The sequence below is a fragment of the Ranitomeya imitator genome, chromosome 5, assembly GCF_032444005.1.
Source record: "Ranitomeya imitator isolate aRanImi1 chromosome 5, aRanImi1.pri, whole genome shotgun sequence".
In the NCBI taxonomy this organism is placed as follows: domain Eukaryota; kingdom Metazoa; phylum Chordata; class Amphibia; order Anura; family Dendrobatidae; genus Ranitomeya; species Ranitomeya imitator.
Window position 1 is genome coordinate 513,100,314 of NC_091286.1, and position 15,402 is coordinate 513,115,715.

The 15,402-nt window shown below is 43.1% G+C and overlaps 1 protein-coding gene across 2 annotated transcripts in view; it reads right to left on the reverse strand.

Annotated features, from left to right (window-relative positions):
- LOC138638294 (arylacetamide deacetylase-like) overlaps window positions 1–15,402 on the reverse strand; it is a 168,904-nt gene that overhangs the window by 39,525 nt on the left and 113,977 nt on the right. The window contains exon 2 of one of the 2 annotated variants that reach the window (XM_069727496.1): window positions 9,516–9,572. The exons of the other annotated variant lie outside the window; for it this stretch is intronic. Within the exon in view, the coding sequence (XP_069583597.1) occupies window positions 9,516–9,572 (57 nt within the window). The remainder of the gene's footprint in view (window positions 1–9,515; window positions 9,573–15,402) is intronic. 2 annotated transcript variants of the gene reach the window in all.

Below are 15,402 nucleotides of genomic sequence, written 5' to 3' on the forward strand. Positions count from 1 at the left end.
TGCAGGTGTGCTGTGAGCGCCGACCACAGGGGGGAGCTCACAGCAGACCTGCATCAGTAACCATAGAGGTCTCAAGGACCTCTATGGTTACCTTCCTGATGCATCGCCGACCCCCGATCATGTGACGGGGGTCGGCGATGACGTCATATCCTGCCGCCCGGCCGGATGCGGTAGTTAAATGCCGCTGTCTGTGTTTGACAGCGGCATTTAACAGGTTAATAGCGGCGGGTGAATAGCGATTTCACCCGCCGCTATTGCGCGCACATGTCAGCTGTACAAAACAGCTGACATGTCGCGACTTTGATGTGGGCTCACCGCTGGAGCCCACATCAAAGGGGGATTCACGGCATGCGCAGTACTAGTACGGCGCATGTCGTGAAGGGGTTAAGGTCATTTGTTTCAATTTTTATGTATATTTTACACGCACCATGCATGTTAAAGACGCACTCCCAAAGTTTTTTTCTGATCATCGTCATATATTGCAATCATGTATTAAGGCACTGTACTTACACTTGCTCATTTTCCACCCAGTTAATTCTATTTTTCCAGTAGGTCTATGACATCGCATGATTAAAAACTGACTAGCTGAATCCTTCTAAGTGAAGAAACCGGAAGTCTTCTCCCTGCATGAGCCCTCCCTCTTCAACTCCTGACCCAGCTGCTCCACTCCTCTCCCCCCGACCACTAGGGATTTTCCAGTCATAGTATTGTAGTTCTAGGGATGACTCATGCAGAGAAGAGACTTCCTGTTTCTACATAGATCTTAGATACAGTGCCATAAAAATTTTTACTGCAATATATTAACCCCTTAACCAGAGGTATTTTCATTTGTTTTGCAACCCTTCTTCCCAGAGCCATAACTTTATTTTTTGGTCAAAATGGTTATATGAGGACTTGTTTTTTTGCGGGACAAGTTGTACTTTTGAAAAACTTCATTGGCTTTAACATAAGTACTGGAAAATGGGGGGAAAAAAATTCCAAGTGTGGTGAAATTGCAAAAATACTCCAATTCCACAGGTTTTTTTTTTTTTTTTAAACCCCTTAAGCCCCAAGGGTGGTTTGCACGTTAATAACCAGGCCAATTTTTTACAATTCTGACCACTGTCCCTTAACCCTGCTGTTCTGTTGGTCAAAAATGACCGACTTTGAACTTCAATATTCTTTAAAATATTCAAGATGCGGCTCTGAAACCCGTGGCCGACCGACCCATCCTCATTTAAGTCAATCAACCACAAGTTTCAGAACCGCATCTTGAACACCCCAAAAAATACCAAAGTTCAAAATAGGTCTCCCCAGACCGAACAGAACAGCAGGGTTAATGAGGTTATAACTCTGGAACGCTTCAATGGATCCCAGTGATTCTGACATTGTTTTCTCGTGACATTGGGCTTCATGATGGTGGTAAAATTTCTGATATTACCTGCATTTATTTGTGAAAAAAATAGAAATTTAGTGAAAAATTTGAAAATTTTGCAGTTTTCCAACTTTAAATTTTTATGCCCTTAAATCACAGATATGTCACACAAAAATACATAAGTAACATTTCCCACATGTCTACTTTACATCAGCACAATTTTGGAACCAACATTTCTCTGTGTTAGGGAGTTATAAAGGGTTAAAAGTTGACCAGCAATTTCTCATTTTTTACAACACTTTTATAGGGGACCACATCACATTTGAAGTCATTTTGTGGGGTCTATATGATGGAAAATAACCAAGTTTGACACTTCTAAAAACTGCACATCTCAAGGTACTCAAAACCACATTCAAGAAGTTTATTAACCCTTCAAGTGTTTCACAGGAATTTTTGGAATGTTTAAAAAAACAACGAACATTAACTTTTTCACAAAAAAAAAAAAAATTTGAAACAACTTGGAGCTGAATTATTTTACCAAGGGTAACAGGGGAAAAAAAAAAAAAAAAAAAAAAGAACCCCAAAAGTTGGCGTACTCAAGACAAATTGTACAATGATACCCCATATGTGGGGGGAAGCCACCGTTTGGGCACATGGCAGAGCTCGGAAGGGAAGGAGCGCAATTTGACTTTTCAATGCAAAATTGACTGGAATTGAGATTGGACGCCATGTTGGGTTTGGAAAGCCCCTGATGTGCCTAAACATTGAAACCCCCAACAAGTGACACCATTTTGGAAAGTATACCCCCTAAGGCCGGTTTCACACGTCAGTGGCTCTGGTAAGTGAGGAAACTGTCACCTCACGTACCGGAGACACTGACTCAAGTAGACACATTGAAATCAATGTGTCTCTGCACATGTCAGCGTGTTTTCACGGACCGTGTGTCCGTGTGCAAAACACGGAGACATGTCAGTGTTTGTGGGAGCGCACGGATTACCCGGACCCATTAAAGTCAATGGGTCTGTGTAAAACACGTACCGCACACGGATGCTGTCCGTGTGCAGTCCGTGTGCCGTGCAGGAGACAGCGCTACAGTAAGCGCCGTCTCCCCCATGTGGTGCTGAAGCCGCCATTCATATCTTCTCTCCAGCAGCGTTCGCTGGAGAGAAGATATGAATATTTTTTTTTTCATGTTTAAAATAAAGATCCCTGTCCCCAACCCCCTCCCACCCCCTGTGCGCCCGCCCGCTGTTAATAAAATACTCACCCGGCTCCATCGCAGCGTCCTCTCCGCACCCTCTCCTGCATGAGCACTCACATGGTGCCACCCATTACAGTCATCCTATGGGAGGTGGAGCCGCATATTCATGACTGTAATGGGCGGCAAAAGCGTGACCGCTCATACAGGAGAAGGTGAGATGCAGAGAGGACGCTGCGAGGGAGCCGGGTGAGTATTTTATTAACAGCGGGTGCACAGGGGGTGGGAGGGGGGTGGGGACAGGGATCTTTATTTTAAAAACACGAAAAAAAATAATGGATTTTTCATATCTTCTCTCCAGCGAACGCTGCTGGAGAGAAGATATGAATGGCGGCTTCAGCACCAGATGCAGGGGACAGCGCTTATCTCTAGCGCTGTCTCCAGCACGCTCCGTGTGGTACCCAGTCGGCATACGTGTGCCACACGGATGGCCTACGTGAGCTCACGGACATACTGACAACTCCGGTACCGATTTTTCTGGTACCGGAATTATCTGGACGTGTGGGACAGGCCTAAGGAACTCATCTCGATGTGTGGTGAGCGCTATGAACCCCCAAGTGTTTCACTACAGTTTATAATGCAGAGCCATGAAAAAGAAAAAAAAAAAAAATAGTTTCTCCACAAGTTTAGTACTTACCCAAGGGTAACAAGACAAATTGGACAACAACTTTTGGGGTCCAATTTCTCCTGAGTATGCGGATATCCCATATGTGGAGAGGGGAGAACCACTGTTTGGGCACATGGCAGAGCTCAGAAGAGAAAGAGCGCCATTTGGAATGCAGACTTAAATGGATTGGTCTGCAGGTGTCACGTTGCATTTGCAGAGCCCCTGATGTACCTAAACAGCAGAAACCCCCCCCCACAAGTGACCCCATATTGGAACCTAGACCCCCCAAGGAACTTATCTAGATGTGTTGTGAGAACTTTGAACCCCCAAGTGTTACTACAGCTTATAATGCAGAGCAGTGAAAAAAAAAAAGATTTAAAAAAAATTATAATTTTTTCCCAAAAATGGTTTTTTTTAGCCCCACAAATTTTTATTTTCCCAAGGATAACGAGAGATTGGACCCCAAAAGTTGTTCAATTTGTCCTGAGTACGCTGATACCCCATATGTTGGGGTAAACCCCTGTTTGGGCACACGGGAGAGCTCGGAAGGGAAGGAGCACTGTTTTACTTTTTCAATGCAGAATTGGCTGGAATTGAGATCAGACGCCATGACGTGTTTGGAGAGCCCTGATGTGCCTAAACAGTGGAAAACCCCAACTGTAACCAAAACCCTAACCCAAACACACCCCTAACTTCAACACACCCCCAACCCTAACTTTAGCCACAACCCTAACCCCAACCGGAAATTGGAAATACATGTTTTTAATTTTATTATTTTTCCCTAACTAAGGGGGTGATAAAAGGATGGTTTGATTTACTTTTACAGCGGGTTTTCAGCGGATTTTTATGATTGGCAGCTGTCACACAAAGACTTTTTATTGCAGAAATTATTTTTTTTGTGCGTCTCTACATTTTGAGAGCTATAATTTTTCCTCATTTTGGTCCACAGAGTCATGTGAGGTCTTGTTTTTTTGCGAGACGAGCTGATGTTTTTATTGGTATCATTTTCGGGCACGTGACATTTTTTGATCACGTTATTTTATTCCGATTTTTGTGAGACAGAATGACCAAAAACCAGCCATTCATATGAAGTGTGTGTGTGTGTGTGTGTGTGTGTGTGTGTGTGTGTGTGTGTGTGTGTGTGTGTGTGTGTGTGTAGTTTATACCATTCCATGTTTGGTAAAATTGATAAAAGCAGTTTTATTCTTTGGGTCATTACGATTACAGAGATACCTCATTTATCTAATTTATTTTATGTTTTGTTGCTTGTATATGATAAAAACTTTTATAGAAAAAAATATTTTTGCATCGCTTTATTCTGAGGACTAACTATTTTTTCACTGATGCTGTATAGTGGCTCGTTTTTGGGGGGACAAGATGACGTTTTCAGCAGTACCATGGTTATTTATATCAGTCTTTTTGATCGTGTGTTATTTCACTTTTTGTTCGGCGTATGATAAAGTGTTTGCCTAGTTTTATTTTTTTTACTGTGTTCACTGAAGGGGTTAACTAGTGGGACAGATTTATAGGTCAGGTCGTTACGGAGCGATACTAAATGTGTACTTTTATTGTTTTTATTTAGATAAAGAAATGTATTTATGGGAACAAATTTTTTTTACACATTATCACATTGTCCCAGAGGGACTTCACATTATAGTGACAGGTCACTGATCTGGCGCTTTGCAGAGCACTGTCAGATCAGCGGTCTGACGTGCACTGCTCCAGGCTTACAGCCACCTCCCTGCAGGACCCGGATGTAGCCTCGTGGCCATTTTGGAGCACATCGCCTTGTACTGAGGGTCTCAGGGAAGCCTGCAGGGAGCCCCCTCCCGGAACGCTGCAATCATTTTTGATCGCAGTGTGTTGGGGGTTAATGTGCCGGGGGTGGTCCGTGACTGCTCCTGGCACAGTGCCGGATATCAGCTGCGATAGTCAGCTGACACCCGGCCACCATTGGCCGCGCTCCCCCCGTGAGCACGGCCGATTGCATATGACGTATTATCCCATCACTGGGAATTAAGTCTTAATTCACCTCGATGGGATAGTAAGTCATATGGGATTAAGGGGTTAAACACCATGTTCACCAAATGGTAAAATGGACCTGCGATTATAATTTTCCATGTCATTATAAGTTCATAGAAACCAAACATATAGGTTCTAATAAATATATATATATATATATATATATATATATATATATAGAAAAAAAATGCAATGATCAGAATATTGAATATACACAAATTGGGTCGAAAACAAAAAACTTTTTTTTTTAAAGAGATTCTGAACATGACAATACCAACTATGTATGTTTGATTTTTTTTAATGGTTTTATTTTGAATGGAGGGGGGGGGGGTGATTTGAACTTCTATTTTTTAATTTGTACAAGTTTTTACTTTGCATGTTTCAATAGTCTCCATGAAAGACTAAAAGTTGCAGTACTTTGATCAGCTCTGCTACATACAGGTAATGATCAGATCGCCTGCGTGAGAGCGGAAATGTTCACTTGCTATGAGCCCTGACCACCAGGAAGTGCTCATAGCAATTCGGCTATGACAACCATAGAGGTCTACAGGAGACCTCTGGTTGTCATGCCGACCCATCAGTGACCCACGATTAATTGCCGGGGGGGGGGGGGGGGGGGAAGTGGGGTGTCACCGATGGGCGGGATTTCTGGCACGCTTCCGGAAAGTACAAGTTAAGTTTAACTAGTTAGCAGGTTGATCAGGATTCCAAAACAACCGACATGTGTTGGGAAAGATGTGGGCTTAGTGTGGGAGCCCACATCAAAGGGAGGAATTCCGAAGTGGGCGTACTATTACGCCCAACGATGGAAAGGGGTTTGGGGGATAATTGATAAGCGTTCAAAAAAAATAAATAAATAAAAAAAAAAAAAACAGGATAAATTCTTGTTCAGACATTAGTGTTTCAAATGTGTGCTCAGTGTTTTTTACAGAAGGAAGACTAAGGCTAGGGTCACATTGCGTTAGTGCAATCCGTTTAGCGCTAGCGGATTGCGCTAACGCAATGTTTTTAAAGGGTCGCGTTTCGGGGTCGCGTTAACGTCCCCGCTCTCGCAGATCCCCGATCTGCGAGAGCGGGGAACGGACCTCGGGCGCGCCGTGGACGCTGCAAGCAGCGTCCGAGGCGCGCTACAAAAGACCGGCGCGTCGCTAGCGCGTGCCGAAAATGACACGCGCTAGCAATGCACTGGTACATTGCGGGCAATGGGAGTGCTAACGGACGCGTTGCATGGCGTTAATTTCGCCGTGCAACGCTGTCCGTTAGCGCTCTGACCAAAACGCAATGTGACCCCAGCCTTACACATTACAGTCCATCTTCATAAGATAAGATTAGATAAACACTGACACTAGGACAAGTTTTTAAGACATGAAAAATCACATCCATCTGAATGAGAACCAAGTCATAATTATGACAAATGAGATACTTGCCTTCGTTAGAGATATACAGTTAGGTCCATATAATTGGACAGAGACAACATTTTTCTATTTTTGGTTATAGACATTACCACAATGAATTTTAAGCAAAGCAATTCAGATGCAGTTGAAGTTCAGGCTTTCAGCTTTCATTTGAGGGTATCCACATTAAAATTGGATGAAGGGTTTAGGAGTTTCAGCTCCTTAACATGTGCCACACTGTTTTTAAAAAGGGACAAAAAGGTAATTGGACAGATTCAATAACTAAATAAAACATTAATTTTTAGTGCTTGGTTGAAAACCCTTTGTAGGCAATGACTTCCTGAAGTCTTGAACTCAGGGACATCAACAGATGCTGCGTTTCCTCCTTTTTGATGCTCTGCCAGGCCTTCACTGCGGTGGTTTTCCATTGCTGTTTGTTTGTGGGCCTTTGTCTGAAGTTTAGTCTTTAACAAGTGAAATGCATGCTCAATTGGGTTGAGATCAGGTGACTGACTTGGCCATTCAAGAATATTCCACTTCTTTGCTTTAATAAACTCCTGGGTTGTTTTGGCTTTATGTTTTGGGTCATTGTCAATCTGTAGTATGAAATGACGACCAATCAGTTTTGCTGCATTTGGCTGGATCTGAGCACACAGTATGGCTCTGTATACCTCAGAATTCATTCGGCTGCTTCTGTCCTGTGTCACATCATCAACAAACAATAGTGACCCAGTGCCACTGGCAGCCATGCATGCCCAAGCCATCACACTGCCTCCGCCGTGTTTTACAGATGATGTGGTATGCTTTGGATCATGAGCTGTACCACGCCTTTGCCATACTTTTCTCTTTCCATCATTCTGGTAGAGGTTGATCTTGGTTCCATTTGTCCAAAGAATGAACTTAACTATGCTGGCTTTTTTAGATGTTTTTTAGCAAAGTCCAGTCTAGCCTTTTTATTTTTGATGCTTTTGAGTGGCTTGCACTGTGCAGTGAACCCTCTGTATTTACTTTCATGCAGTCTTCTCTTTATGGTAGATTTGGATATTGATACGCCGACCTCCTGGAGAGAGTATTGTTCACTTGGTTGGCTGTTGTGAAGGGGTTTCTCTTCACCATGGATATTATTCTGCGATCATCCACCACTGTTGTCTTCCGTGGGCACCCAGGTCTTTTTGCATTGATGAGTTCACCAGTGCTTTTCTTCCTCAGTATGTACCAAACTGTAGATATTGCCACTCCTAATATTGTAGCAATTTCTCAGATGGGTTTTTTCTGTTTTCGCAGCTTAAGGATGGCTTGTTTCACCTGCATGGAGAGCTCCTTTGACCGCATGTTTACTTCACAGCAAAACCTTCCAAATGCAAGCACCACACCTCAAATCAACTCCAGGCCTTTCATCCGTTTAATTGAGATTGACATAATGAAGGGATTACCCACACCTGTCCATGAAAGCCTTGAGTCCAATTACTTTTGGTCCCTTTAAAGACAGGATGGCACATGTTAAGGAGCTGAAACTCCTAAACCCTTCATCCAATTTTAATGTGGATACCCTCAAATGAAAGCTGAAAGTCTGATCTTCAACTGCATCTGAATTGTTTTGTTTAAAATTCATTGTTGTAATGTCTAACCAAATTTAGAAAAATGTTGTCTATAACTGTATTTTCACAAAATTTTTCCAATGTCACTAGAAAATGCACATAAGTGTAAATATTATTCGCTCTGATACATAAGGCACCTACTTTGATATCGGAAGCACATGCTATAAATCTGTTAAGGCTATGTGCACACATTCAGGATTTCTTGCAGAAAATTCCTGAGAAAAACCTGAAATTTTCTGCAGGAAATCTGCAAGCATTTTTTGCGCGTTTTTTGGTGCATTTCTGGACATTTCCCAATGCATTTTATAGTGGGAAATCCACAAAAACAACCCGCCAAATTAATGAACATGTTGCTTTTACCACGATGCGTTTTTTTCATGGAAAAAAACCGCATCATGTGCACAAAACATGCGGAATTCATTCTAAATTATGGGATGCATATTGTATGCTTTTTTGTGGTTTTATAGCGTTTTTAATCGCGACAAAACAGAATGTGTGCACACAGCCTAAAGGTCCCCATACACTGATAGTTGTTGGTTAAACAAGTAAAAAAAAAAAAAATCTTTGCCTTGCAAACACATCATCTGACTCTTCTGTACCAGGAACACTTGCTCTGGTGAGTGGTCCTGTGGTCTGGCAAAAGCCCTCAGACATTTCTGCTACTTAAGGTACCGTCACACTGAGCGACGCTGCAGTGATATAGACACCGAGCCGATCGCTGGAGTGTCGCTGTTTAGGTCGCTGTAGAGACGTCAAACACAGGAACTCCAGAACGATGCAGGAGCGATCCAGTGACGCAACGACGACTCACTTATCGTTCTCGCTGGTTGTTAGCTCCATGTAAAACATTGCTGGCATCATTGCTTTTGATGTCAAACAGGACGATACACGCCGACCAAATAAAGTTCTGGACTTCTAGCTCTGACCAGCGATGACACAGCGGGATCCAGATCGCTGCTGCGTGTCAAAAAACACAACGAGATCGCTATCCTGGACGCTGCAACGTCACGGATTGTTGTCGTTCTTGTTGTAAAGTTGCTGAGTGTGACGGTACCTTTACAGAACAAAGGATAAGCAGTCCATAATCAGGTGTGCAACACCTCATTTTTTCTCTAATAATTCAGCCTCCATACACATTAGACTCAGTCAAACCTATTAATAAAATCAGCAGGATAAGTGTTTATGGAGGCGTCAAGTACCAAACTCGCAGCAGAGACCCTTGCTCAAGCTCTACAGGTAAATGAGCTACATCACATGAAGTGAAAAATAGAATTATTCTTACCGTTAATTCGGTTTCTAGGAACCTTCCACGACGGCATATGGAGGTTGTCTCTTTGCACTAATGGGGAACAGGAAACACAGAGGTTTAAAAGGACCTCCCACCTTCCAGTGACTTACAACTGAAACCATAGCACCGGTTTACCTTCTGAATCCCAGAACTAGTCCATGAATATGTATCGGGTGGGAAATTAGTGCAGTCATGGAAGGTTCCTAGAAACCGAATTAACGGTAAGAATAATTCTATTTTCTCTAGTCACCTTCCACGACGGCATATGGAGGAATACCAACCAATTTGGCACTAGGAAGGGACAACGGCCTGGAGAACTTTACGGCCGAAGACTAAGTCCTTATTGGACAATACATCTAATCTATAATGTTTAGAGAAGGCATGGAGTGAAGACCACGTTGCTGCCCTGCAGATCTGCTCCGGGGATGCACCTGCTCTTTCTGCCCAGGAGACTGACGTAGATCTTGTTGAATGGGCCTTGATCCCTACTGGAGGTATTTTGTTTTGAGCAAGGTAGGCTTCCGTTATGGCTTTTTTTGATCCATGTAGCAATGGTACTTTTAGCTACTTTTTTCCCCTTACTTTGCCCAGAGAGATGGACAAAGAGGTTATGATCGATTCTGAAAGCACGGGTCTGATCTAAGTATTGTAGCAGAATACGTCGGACATCCAGAGTGTTAAATCTTCTTTCTTCCAAGTTTGCAGGATTATGGCAAAAGGTCGGTAGAACAATCTCTTGGGAACGATGAAAGTCAGAGACTACCTTCGGAAGAAAAGAAGGATCTAGACGAAGTACTATTGAGTCATCTCTCACTAGAAGATACGGCTCTCTTATAGATCAGGCTTGTAGTTCACCCACTCTTCTAGCCGAAGTTATGGCTACCAAAAACACAGTTTTATAGGGAAGATTTTGAAGAGAGCAGGAGGACAAAGGTTCAAAAACATTGAACTTTAGGAAGGCAAAGTTTGAACAGCTTAGAGATGCCCTTAATCTGGTAGACTGGGACAATATCCTCAGAAATGAGAATACAGATAATAAATGGGAAATGTTTAAGAACATCCTAAATAGGCAGTGTAAGCGGTTTATACCTTGTGGGAATAAAAGGACTAGAAATAGGAAAAACCCAATGTGGCTAAACGAAGAAGTAAGACAGGCAATTAACAGTAAAAAGAAAGCATTTGCACTACTAAAGCAGGATGGCACCATTGAAGCTCTAAAAAACTATAGGGAGAAAAATACTTTATCTAAAAAACTAATTAAAGCTGCCAAAAAGGAAACAGAAGCACATTGCTAAGGAGAGTAAAACTAATCCCAAACTGTTCTTCAACTATATCAATAGTAAAAGAATAAAAACTGAAAATGTAGGCCCGTTAAAAAATAGTGAGGAAAGAATGGTTGTAGATGACGAGGAAAAAGCTAACATATTAAACACCTTCTCTACGGTATTCACGGTGGAAAATGAAATGCTAGGTGAAATCCCAAGAAACAATGAAAACCCTATATTAAGGGTCACCAATCTAACCCAAGAAGAGGTGCGAAACCGGCTAAATAAGATTAAAATAGATAAATCTCCGGGTCCGGATGGCATACACCCACGAGTACTAAGAACTAAGTAATGTAATAGATAAACCATTATTTCTTATTTTTAGGGACTCTATAGCGACAGGGTCTGTTCCGCAGGACTGGCGCATAGCAAATGTGGTGCCAATATTCAAAAAGGGCTCTAAAAGTGAACCTGGAAATTATAGGCCAGTAAGTCTAACCTCTATTGTTGGTAAAATATTTGAAGGGTTTCTGAGGGATGTTATTCTGGATTATCTCAATGAGAATAACTGTTTAACTCCATATCAGCATGGGTTTATGAGAAATCGCTCCTGTCAAACCAATCTAATCAGTTTTTATGAAGAGGTAAGCTATAGACTGGACTACGGTGAGTCATTGGACGTGGTATATCTCGATTTTTCCAAAGCGTTTGATACCGTGCCGCACAAGAGGTTGGTACACAAAATGAGAATGCTTGGTCTGGGGGAAAATGTGTGTAAATGGGTTAGTAACTGGCTTAGTGATAGAAAGCAGAGGGTGGTTATAAATGGTATAGTCTCTAACTGGGTCGCTGTGACCAGTGGAGTACCGCAGGGGTCAGTATTGGGACCTGTTCTCTTCAACATATTCATTAATGATCTGGTAGAAGGTTTACACAGTAAAATATCGATATTTGCAGATGATACAAAACTATGTAAAACAGTTAATACAAGAGAAGATCGTATTCTGCTACAGATGGATCTGGATAAGTTGGAAACTTGGGCTGAAAGGTGGCAGATGAGGTTTAACAATGATAAATGTAAGGTTATACACATGGGAAGAGGGAATCAATATCACCATTACACACTGAACGGGAAACCACTGGGTAAATCTGACAGGGAGAAGGACTTGGGGATCCTAGTTAATGATAAACTTACCTGGAGCAGCCAGTGCCAGGCAGCAGCTGCCAAGGCAAACAGGATCATGGGGTGCATTAAAAGAGGTCTGGATACACATGATGAGAGCATTATACTGCCTCTGTACAAATCCCTAGTTAGACCGCACATGGAGTACTGTGTCCAGTTTTGGGCACCGGTGCTCAGGAAGGATATAATGGAACTAGAGAGAGTACAAAGGAGGGCAACAAAATTAATAAAGGGGATGGGAGAACTACAATACCCAGATGGAGAACTACAATACCCAGATAGATTAGCGAAATTAGGATTATTTAGTCTAGAAAAAAGACGACTGAGGGGCGATCTAATAACCATGTATAAGTATATAAGGGGACAATACAAATATCTCGCTGAGGATCTGTTTATACCAAGGAAGGTGACGGGCACAAGGGGGCATTCTTTGCGTCTGGAGGAGAGAAGGTTTTTCCACCAACATAGAAGAGGATTCTTTACTGTTAGGGCAGTGAGAATCTGGAATTGCTTGCCTGAGGAGGTGGTGATGGCGAACTCAGTCGAGGGGTTCAAGAGAGGCCTGGATGTCTTCCTGGAGCAGAACAATATTGTATCATACAATTATTAGGTTCTGTAGAAGGACGTAGATCTGGGGATTTATTATGATGGAATATAGGCTGAACTGGATGGACAAATGTCTTTTTTCGGCCTTACGAACTATGTTACTATGTTACTATGTTAAAAGGCGGGCCTGTAAGACCTTGGAGCACCACATTAAGATCCCATGGGGGAACTATGATCTGTTTTCTAGGATTCATCCTAGTTGCAGATGTTTAGAACCTTTTGATCCAGCGATGACCTGCCAGATCTTGATCAAAAAAGGAGCTAAGTGCCGAGACCTGGACCTTGAGAGTACTGGGTCTAAGACCCATTTCTAAGCCTTTTTGTAAAAAAATCTAAAATGTTGGGTATATTGGGCTTGAGAGGGTCTGGAAGGTTAGGCAAACAAAACGACGAAAACTTTTTCCAGATTTTGTTGTAGATGGCGTTGGTTACTGGCTTTCTCGATTTTTGGAGCGTAGCTATGACAGGGTCCGATAGTCCTTTTGCTTTCAAGACTTGGGCTTCAGTAACCACGCCGCTAAGTTCCAGTTCTGAGGGTCTGCGTGGAGAATAGGACCCTGAGAGAGGAGATGGTTTTTTAGAGGTAACATTACCGGTCCATCCACTTGTAGTTGGATGATCAAGTTGAACCAACTTCTTTTGGGCCAAAAAGGAGCTTTCAGGATAGTCTGAGTCCCTTCTATTTGTATCTTCCTTAGAACTTTTGCAAGGATTGGGATTGGTAGAAATGCATAGGCAAGCTGGAAGTGCAAATCTTGGACTAGGGCATCCACTCCTCTGGGATTGCCTCTTGGGTTCAAGGAAAAAAAGGTTTTGACTTTTGCGTTCTGGTGAGAGGCAAAGGTCGACCTCTGGAAGACCCCACTTTTGTACTAGCATGTTGAACGTTTGAAGATCCAGGCTCCATTCGCCAGGATGAATGTCCTGGCGACTCAGGTAGTCTGCTTGAATATTTGCAGTCCCTTTTAGGTGAATTGCCATCAGGGACAGTAAGTGTTTTTCGGCCCAATAAAAAATTTGAGCGGAGATCTTTTTCAAACTGAGGAATTTTGTACTGCCCTGGTGCTTTGATATGAGCCACCGTGGTCATATTGTCCTTATAGATCTGGACATGTTGACCAGAAATCTGACGGCTTGCTGCTAACAGGGCCTCTTCCACAGCTTTGAGCTCTCTGAAATTTGACGATTTCTCGCTAATTGACTGGTTCCAAAGACCTTGGTAAGGAACGTGATTTATTATGGCTCCCCAGCCCCTCCTGCTGGCATCTGTCTTGATCGTGGTTAGCGGAAGCTGAATCCAGCTCACACCCTTCAGGAGGTTTCTGGAATTCATCCACCATGTTAAGGATGCTTTCACTCGACCGGGTGTGTGAATCCTTTTTGTTAGAGTGCCAGGTCGACCATCCCACCTGTCTAGAATGTGGGTTTGGAGAATTCTCGAGTGAGCTTGAGCCCAAGCCACCGATTGTATGCAGGCTGTCATGGAGCCTAAGAGACATTCCTTCTCGAAGAGTAGGAAATCTCGTCTCCTTGAATCTTCTGACTTTTGCTACTAATGGTAGCCTGTGATCGTCTGGGACATCTGTTTTGTTGAGTCCAGAACCACACCCAAGAACTTTCTGTTTTTTGAGGGTTGAAGCTGAGATTTCTTCATGTTTGGAATCCAACCCAGAGACTTCAATATCTCCAAAGTGGTTGACACATGGGACATCAGGGTCATCTCGGTGGGGGCTACTATCAGGAGATCGTCCAGGTAGGGCACTATACAGACACCTTGACTCCGGATAAATGACACGGCCTCTGCCATGATCTTGGAGAATACTCTTGGTGCTGAGGAAATGCCGAAGGGAAGGACTCCAAACTGATAGTGCTCCACTCGATGACTCCCGTGTATCGCAAACCTGAGGTATTTTCTGTGTCTCGGGTGGATAGGAATGTGAAAATATGTGTCCTTTAGGTCGATGGTTGCCATAAAGGAGTGATGTCCTATCAGAGGAATTGCAGATCTTACAGACTCCATCTTGAACTTGCGATATTTCACGAGTTGGTTTAGACCTTTTAGGTTTATAATAATTCGTACATCCCCTGAGGGTTTGGGTACTAAGAATAGCCGGGAATAATGTCCTTTTCCCTGTTCCAGATGTGGAACTGGGGAGATCACATTTGATTCCATAAGATCCCTGAGACCCAATGTCAACAAATTGTGATCTCTTGAGGTCGGAAGGGTAGTAACTTTTAGACCCTGAGGGGGGAAGAGATTAACTCGATCAATAGGCCCTCCTTGATGACATTGAGGACCCAGTGGGAACTGGTGATATTTTCCCACTGACCCACATATTTTGAGAGTCTCCCCCCTACCGGGTCGGAGTCATTGCTTGTCCTGTTGGGACTGTTGCTGCTGCTGCGGGGGGACAAAAATATTTTTCCCTCTACCCTTTGCGTAACTCCACCTGCCGGTTTTGCCTTTCCCTCTTGCTTGAGGGGGCTGAGACTGTGGGGCACGAAAAAACCGTTTCCTCGGTTGTTTTTGCTCCGGGAGTGCCTTTTTCTTGTCAGTAGCCTTGTCAAGAATATCGTCTAAGGCCGGACCGAAAACAATCTCCCTTAAAGGGTATAGCACACAATTTGGCCTTTGAGGTGATATCACCGCTCCATATTTTAAGCCAGAGGGCTCTTCTAGCAGAGTTGGAGAGTACGAGAGATCTGGCGGCCACTCTAACGGATTCTAGAGAAGCGTCAGCCAGAAACCCAGAGGCTCTATGCAGGATGGGAAGTGAATCTAATAATTCACCTCTTGGGGTACCCTGAGATATATGAGACTCCAATT